The 8,700-nt window shown below is 41.0% G+C and overlaps 1 protein-coding gene across 1 annotated transcript; it reads right to left on the minus strand.

The window, feature by feature from the left end:
- Positions 1 to 668: 668 nt before the first annotated feature.
- On the minus strand, positions 669 to 8,380 carry LOC128839410 (uncharacterized). Its single transcript, XM_054032397.1, has 4 exons — positions 8,079 to 8,380; positions 5,005 to 5,094; positions 2,918 to 3,446; positions 669 to 980 (listed from the first exon to the last, which is right to left on the minus strand). The coding sequence occupies exons 2-4, from the start codon at positions 5,077 to 5,079 to the stop codon at positions 775 to 777; spliced, it is 810 nt and encodes a 269-aa protein (XP_053888372.1). The 5' UTR covers positions 5,080 to 5,094; positions 8,079 to 8,380; the 3' UTR covers positions 669 to 774.
- Positions 8,381 to 8,700: the final 320 nt, after the last annotated feature.

Raw genomic sequence — 8,700 nt, forward strand, 5'->3', positions numbered from 1 at the left:
CACTTGTCTTATGATAAACTCTTTGGGGCTGTCTTTGACTAATAGGTCTTGCTGTCTCTTGTATGAAGTCTATGACCTGCTTATGGATGCAAAAAAGTCTTTGTGTGGATACTACAGGATCTATGAAACTATATGGGTCAGAAACCAAGACCCTCTGACAAGCAGACTTGGAGCAGATAGAACCCTTCCATGTGCGCTGTCAGTACCAAATCCTGTGCGAAATGTCACCATATCGCAGAGATCTGGCCTATCTTCAGTTGCTCATTATATTCAAAAAGTGGCACCGTGTACTTTCTGACCATGTTGCCAGAATGGATATAACCACTCCAGCACACTGCGCTCTCAAACTCTCCATTAACGTGTGAAGAGGTGCACACCCTGACCTTACCTAGTGTCACACATGGGCCACCCCAGAGATTTGTGGATTCACAGGATTGAGCCAGATCTGGGAACTTCACTACACTGTGCCTGGTGCAATGCCATCAACCATGGTCACTCTCGCTGGTGTAACAGTCCTTAGTAGACTACGTGTTTGATGAGGTTTGGTTTGGGGCAGGAACCATCTTTTTTCTTCTGTGTTTGTACAGCATCTAGGACAATGGGGTCCTTATCCATGATGGGCTCCTAGGTGCTACTGTAAAAATGTAATAATAATAAACTTATTTGTATAATGTCTTGACATTTTTATTTAAATTTTCTGAAGAACTGCAGTCACTCTCCATTCATTTATAGTCATCATTTGTTTGATGTAAACAGGATATGCATTGCACAAACTCATTTAAGAGAATCATGAATTATCCAGTTCTTAGGAATCAAAGGGAGCATGTATTCTTCATTCCTGATTTTTTCCTGGAATGGCTTGAAAGGTCTGTAGTTTGCTTCTCTCCATAAAACTCTCACTTTCTGTTTTCTTTTCACAATACCTTTATAGAATTTCCACTGCAGATCCTTCAGATTAAGGAAGTTCACATATTGTGTTTCTGAAAGCAGCCAGAAGTTGCATAAAATGTAAGCATTATACATAATAGCATCTTTCATCAAAATGAGCAAGAAGTATCTGTGTATTGACTTTGCAGTGTATTTACTTCAACAAATGCTATGGGTGCTCATGACCTCTGAAATTTAAGCCACTTATTTAGGTGCATACATATGCATTTAGGTATCTAATTGTAGTCACCTAATTGATAAATTTGGGCCATAATTGTAAAAAAAAAAAAAAGGCTTACTCCTGCTCCTATTGAAATCAATGGAAAACTATTCATTTCAATGGCAGCAGGAAAAGCTCCTGCTCAAATGGAGTAATCAGATAATCACTCTGGTTGGCACGCTGGTTGCTAATCTCAGTATACAGGCCAAAGAATGAATAGACATGGACACTTTACTATTGTATCCTCCTAACCCCTGTTGGTGGTCCCTCCGCACCATAGTTAAGGCATGTTGATAGAACAGTGAGGAAAACGCAACAGAGGGTCCTGTGGCACCTTTAAGACTAACAGAAGTATTGGGAGCATAAGCTTTCATGGGTAAAAACCTCACTTCTTCAGATGCAAGTAATGGAAATTTCCAATTATGCTCCAATACTTCCGTTAGTCTTAAAGGTGCCACAGGACCCTCTGTTGCTTTTTACAGATTCAGACTAACACGGCTGCCCCTCTGATACAGTGAGGAAATGTTAGCACTGCCTATGTTGCATCTGTTCTGCCCATGAAGAGTCAGAGCCTGTTTGCTTTTTTCCATTCCAGTTTTAAAGCAGCTTAGCCAACTAGCTTGGGATTTTTTTTTTTTGGTGAATGCCCTGTAGGGTTTTTTTTTGGATGGTTTACAGAGGCGAGGTCTCAAAGCCATTTAACCAGCTACTTAGATATTCCTCTAGTGTAGAGGAATTGGTGGCATAGGGCAGTATGTTCAAGGCCATTGCAGCTGGTACAACGTAAAGCATCCCTGAGGCTGCTTGCTCTAAGGGCAGAGGAGGTTGAGGATCAGGAAGCCATGAAGATGGTCTCAAACTGCTTTTGTGACCCGCTTCCTAAGCTATGTGTGAAGCCAAATGGCCTGTTCAATACTGTCAACCTGGCATTTTTCTTGAACACTAAAGAAAATTTAGATATGAAAAAGTGATATGAAGCTAGCCTAGTCCTAGTACACATCTCCATTAATACAGTTAGTTTACTGGAAACCATACAATCAGAACAATTGCAGATGTGGCCTGGACTCTCCCTTCTCGTATTCAAGTGGGAGAAGTGATGTTAAGGTTGTAGTGGATGCTCCAGTTCTGGAAGCTCACAGTGTATACCGGTCATCCAGCTGTAGCAGTCCCAGAAAAAGACCTGTTACACTTCAGAGGAAGGAGGTGGAAAAAACCCAAGCTATCATTATACCATCTCAATTCAAGCACTACTGATTTCACCATTTTATTTAAATGAGACCAAAAGCCATTTCCTCCTCCCACTGAAATCAATGCCAACACTTCCATTGAATTCAATGGGAGAAACATCAGGTTTAAAAGAATTAATCATCTCTGTGCTGAATGAGACCCAAACATATGGATACTGGACCCATGTTAAAATGTCTCCCTGTGCCTCAAAGGATTATATTTATTTCTAAATATTTTAATTACATGTCTTCATAGAATACTAAATATTAGAGATAAATAAGCCTAGCTCACTCACTGCAGGTTTGTTCCCTTTGAATGGTATATTTTCTAGTGCTCTGACCAGTCTAATTTTCAGTGTCCCAAAGGGCAAGGCTCCCACCATCTGGAATTCAGAGTGATTTCAGAGTGTAATACTGAAGCCTCACTCTCAGGAATTGTCTCCTGATATTCAGCCTAGATTTCCCCTTTGTTAATTTCATTCTATTGCTCCTAGTTAACGCCTCTTGTATTATCCTCAATCATTCGTAAGTACAGATTGCCAACCTTCAGAACTGGGAGGATCCTGAGGTGAAGGCTTCGGTGTTTTCTTTTTCCAGAGTCTCAGCGTAAAGTATAGTATCCTGCATAATATCTCTGCTTTGCAACATTTGGAATGGATTGAAGAAATTGACAAAGGAAGACAATTTTTGATTAAAAGCACATAAGGAAGCATATGCACTGGCAGTGGAGCACCACAATCAGTGTTTTTGTTTCCTTCTACAGCAGAATTTGTTGTCTTCGATTTAGACAGACACTTAACACGCATGGATACACAACTGTTTTGGATTCTCAGTGTTGTCCTTTGTGAATCAGCATCCTTCTTTGCTACATCATCTTCTGACCAATTGTGTAACATAGTAGTGGGCTCAGGAGGTAACATGCTTTGCTTGTTATATGCTGCAGTCTTCCAGTTATTGGATTTTATTATTGAACGCAGTGTATGGAAGAGAGACACACGTGTTCCCTTCAAAAACAATTGATGCTTCTGTTGTTCATTTTCAACATTTGCAAGAGATGACAACAATTCTGATACCTGCCACAAAATATAGAATATTTCTATACTGGACTCTGATGGCCCAATACTGCAATAAAAATTGTGTCAATGACATAAACACTTTCCTTTTTAATTATATAAGTACCAGTCAGGGATGAGGATAATATTGCGCTAGGCACTGTCCACATATCTAGTACAAAAAGATAGCCCCTGCCCCAAATATCTTACAATCTAAACATATGATGAGAAGCAACTGGAGGCAACGGGTGAAGACAACAGTGAAATGATCATATATGGTATAATAAGCCGTACTTGTGGTACCCATGACATGGATAATATTCCCATTGGGTTGTCTTTGTGCTATTCTGTAAAGATGTATATACAGCTTTTCACAATGCACAAGGTGTAATACTTGCATTTTATAATGTTCATAATGGAGAACAGATCTCACTAATTGTTGAGTGCAATATCTCTAATTTTTCCACTTGATGACCTCATTAAAGAAACTGCCCCCAGTTGATTTTCAAATCTAATTTGCCTGGAGCAATATATAGGACTACATATATGAAGATCACCTGGGAATTAGGCTCTTAGTAGGACACTGCCTTGAAGAGGCATTAAATCTTTAAGAATGTACTATTCCCCAACACTCACATAAAGTAAGTTCCAGTGCAGATTTTCTTCTGGCTTCAAATATTTTTGCATTGGACAAAACAGAGAGAAACTTTGAGACCTTTTAGATGTAACTTGATTACACAACATCCTTAATGAGAATCCATCTCTCTGTAAATACTGCAGGCAGAATGTCCCTGAGGGTGCTAATGAAAACATGACTTCTTGGTTTATTCAAATGACTTATTGGTTCAGTACAACTTAATTTGGCACTATAGGGAGAGCTGCTTTCCACTCAGGTTTCAATGATTGATGGTCATAAAGGGGGAGATTTTTTCAATGGTGGGGAGCTAGGCACCTAATTCCCATTGACTTTCAAACGGAGTTGAGTCCCCAGCTTTCCAAATGTGCTTTTGAAAATGTTCATCTAGAGTGATTAAATAATCTATTTGCATGTCTCATTTTGCAATTCATCAGGTATGTTACTGAACAAATAATTATTTGAATTACTGTAGCACAGATTGAAAAATAACATTTCAGCACCTGTGATAACAGGCAAACAAAATGTAATGAATAAAGGCCAAATGCACTGATAGATGTTTACTTTTTAAATGACAATCATTCTGACAATTTATAATACACACTTAGCCAGTTAACTACTTTTCTCAGTAAAGGGGAAAACAATAGCAGCTCAAATACTATATTAGGCTAATAAATACTAAGCTTTTAATGGCAGCCATGGTGTTCTGAGCCCAAATCTTTTCTGCTCCAGAATTTAAGTGTGAATGTACACTGATGAATCATAAGACGAGTGTAATCACTCATACATTGCACTCCATCGAAGAATGAACTATCTTCATATTCTGAAAATGCTGTTATACATTAGAGGATTTTTGAACACACAGCAATTTGATACTGTAGAAGTGTCTACTAAAAAAAAAGGCAAATAATAAAGCTACAAATCATTTTTCCCTAAAGTACTCACTTTGCAACTGTGAAAGAATAACTGTTTCTTCTCTTCACTGCCATTTGGTGACACATTACCCCTCATTTGACTCATTCTATCTACTTTGTGCTGAAAAAAAATGAAAACAACTTAGTTTTTGTTTTAGCACTTACAGGGCTAAAGACTGGTAGAAGGGTGGGATGAAATGAGAAAAATGTGAAGATGGCTTGATGGTTTGGTGATGGAATAGCCGTATACACGTTAGAAGTGTTCCATTCCTCTGCCAGTGAAGGACATCTCTAGTGCTTTGTCCAACATAGTTTTAAATGTTCTCAAAAGACAGAGTATCTACCACTTTCTTTGGGAGATTATTCCAGTTCAGTGGATCTCAGTGTCAAGAAGTTTATCCTAAAATTCCAAATATTCCTTGTCTTCATTTCATCCAATGTTTCTGGTTTTTCTTTTCCCACCCTAAGCAGTTCCTCTCCCCATCTTAAAATTTGCACTCTTCCTATACTTGTAGACAGTCATTTTGTTTTCCTATAGTTGCCATTTTGCTAAGGTGTATCTGTTTAAACTAGGGTTGTCAATTAATCACAGTTAACTCAAGCGATTAACTCAAAACAAATTAACTCAATTAAAAAAATAATCAAAATTAATAAATTTTAATCACTCTGTTAAACAATAATAGAATATCAATTTAAATTTATTATAAATATTTTTGGATGTTTTTCTACATTTTCTATATAGTATTTTTCAGTTCACCTCATACAAGTACTGTAGTGCATTCTCTTTATTGTGAAAGTGGAACTTACAAATGTAGAAATTTTTTTTACATAACTGCTCTCAAAAACAAAACAATGTAAACCTTTAGTTCCAATTCCACTCAGTCCTACTTCTTGTTCTGCCAATCGCAAATACAAACAAGTTTATTTACGTTAACAGGAGATAATGCTGCCCACTTCTTATTTACAACATCACCTAAAAAATAAGAATATAAAGTGAGTATAATACACTTTGTATTCTATGTTGTAACTGAAATCAATATATTTGAAAATGTAGAAAAACATTCAAAAATATTTATAATAAATTTAAATTGGTATTCTATTATTGTTTACCAGTGTGATTAAAACTATGATTAAATTTTTTATTCTCACATTTAATTTTTTAAATAATTTGACTGCCCTAGTTTAAACAATCATCATGTGTCAGTTCCTGCTGCTCTTTAATCATTTTTCCTACTCTTCTGTGAATTTGTCTATGCCTGTCTGGTACTAAAATATCCAGAAATGAACACAATGGTCTAGGGAAGCGGTTCTCAACTAGGGGTCCGGCGCCCCCGGGGAGCCGTGAGCAGGTTTTAGGGAGTGCACCAAGCAGGACCAGTGTTAGATTGTCTGGAGTCCAGGGCAGAAAGTCTAAGACTTGCCATGCCTGAACTCAGGTTCATGTGGGGCCCTGGGCAATTGCCCTGCTTGCTATCCAATGCCGGTCCTGGCTTTTATATGCAGAAAAACAGTTGTGGCACAGGTGGGCCATGGAGTTTTTATAGCATGTTGGGGGTAGGAGGGGGCTCAGAAAGAAAAAGGTTGAGGAGGGCCACTAGTAAAGGACTAATCCTGTGAAATGATTCACCTCTAATTTTACAGTCTGAACACATCCCATGTGATCAACGGATAATAAGCTGATGGTCTCAACCTAGTTCCTGGCGTACAGATAAACACACTCTAAACATCACCACCACAATTTTAGCAGAAAACTTCTTAAATCGGCCCAGGGAATGAAACTACCTTCTCCTTACTAGATATGACCCCGTGCGTGGTTGCAGCTTCATAGGATGTTTCTAGCTTGTGTGGCATCCTTAATGGTGTTTTAAATATATTTTTCATTGGGAAAAAGGACAGTGTTCATGAGAGGACATAACACACACAAGAAACTGAATCGGTGCCTTCTGAGCCAGTTCAATTGCTCAGGTACAGCTGCAGAATAGCGCATTTACAGTTTATAGCTCATCCAGACAGGTGCTGGTCTCCAGGCTGGGAATATAACGAGAAGTTTGAATGGGCTTATATGTAGTCTGAATTATTTCCAGTAAGAATGATGGAAGCTTTGCCCAGTTTACGCTAAAACTAAATTTGACCATAACAATTCCATGCGTTCACTACCACCTCCTGTCCACAACCAGTTAGCTAGCACTGCTTGGGCTCTAAGGGGCTGCAGTGTTTGCATCATGAACATCACACCCAGCCTCATCAAAATGTGCAAGAGACCATCAGTTTTGCGGAGGCATCAGAGTCCCTGCGTTGCCCCTTCCTGGGTAACTGCACATCAGAGCCTACCACACCGAATCCCAAGCTATGTCTGCCTCAGCAATGCAAAGGACTGGATCAAGGAAAAGGACAGACCAAAGAGAGGCAACATTTCTAACATTTCAGGGAAATTACGTTTCTAGGAGCTTCTCTTGCAATCAAATTGCTGTTTCAAGACATCTCATTAAGATAGCAGAAGAGGGAGAGCATTGTTCATAGGGAAAGAGTCTGTGAGCAGGAGGAGAAGAGAAGTCAGGGTATCTACAGAGGGAGTCTTCAGGCCAGAGGTCGAGCTGTCTCCCAAGTAGTGGTTCTCAACCAGAGGTACACATACCTCTGGGGGTATGCAGAAATCTTCGGGGTGAGGGGGTATCAACTCATCTAGATACAGTATTTGCCTAGTTTTAGAACGGGCTACATAAAAAGCACTAGCGAAGTCAGTGCAAACTAAAATTCCATACAATGACTTGTTTATATTGCTCTATATACTACACACTGAAATGTAAGTACAGTCCAATATTTATAGTCCAATTGCTTGATTTTATAATTACATGATAAAAACGAGAAAGTCGGCAATTGTTCAGTAATAGCGGGACTGTGCCACTTTTGCATTTGTATGTCTGATTTGGTAAGGGAGGTGAAACATGGAGGTAGGCTGCAGGGGGGTACAGGAGCCTGGCAAGGTTGAGAGCCGCTGCTGTAGCGAAAGGAGAGCGGGCTGGACAGTCAGTTCTGCGGAGAGAGCGGGGCAGGCAGGGGGATTTCCAGCGGGAGAAAATAGCGTTAAAACCATGGCAAACAAACCTCATCAGCAACTCAAGAGCCAGAACTAGCTCTCAGCGGAGCACCTGAGAACGCGTCCGGGTCCCGGCTGCAGCGCGGGCGCCTCCAGTGGCCCGAGGCCCGTGCTCTCCGCGGGGCCACAGTGACTTCCCGGGGACGTCACAGAGCGCGGCGCGAGGAGCCCCCTGGCCGTGGGGAAGGTGGCGCCTGCATCAGCCCCATTGCCTGGGCCGTGCAGCCGCTCAGCCCACGGGCCCTCTCCTGAGCGGCCCCCGCCAGCTGGCCGTTCTCGCACAGGGGGAGACGGCTCGGCTGCCGTGCGATCCAAGGCGGACGAAGCCAGATCGCCCCTCCCGCTCTGCCAGTATAAAGCACTACCCCTGGAGTTACTGCCTACGTGCCCAGGCGGCTCCGGGCGGGCACCGCTGCTTCTCAGCTTTCCGCTGAGTTTACACAGAAGCTTGTCCAGGGGGCAAACGGGAATGACACTGCGGACGCTGTGTGTGTTTCACTGTGCAGCTCTGAGGGCTTATTGGGTTGTGTTTAGCACACGAGTTCCCCTTAAAACTAAAGTTCTTTGTACCAGCAAGGCAGTGCCCTACCTGTGCCTTGGTTTAAGAAAACAACCCCACTGTTAGCTACT

The sequence above is a fragment of the Malaclemys terrapin genome, chromosome 6, assembly GCF_027887155.1.
Source record: "Malaclemys terrapin pileata isolate rMalTer1 chromosome 6, rMalTer1.hap1, whole genome shotgun sequence".
Lineage (NCBI taxonomy): Eukaryota > Metazoa > Chordata > Testudines > Emydidae > Malaclemys > Malaclemys terrapin.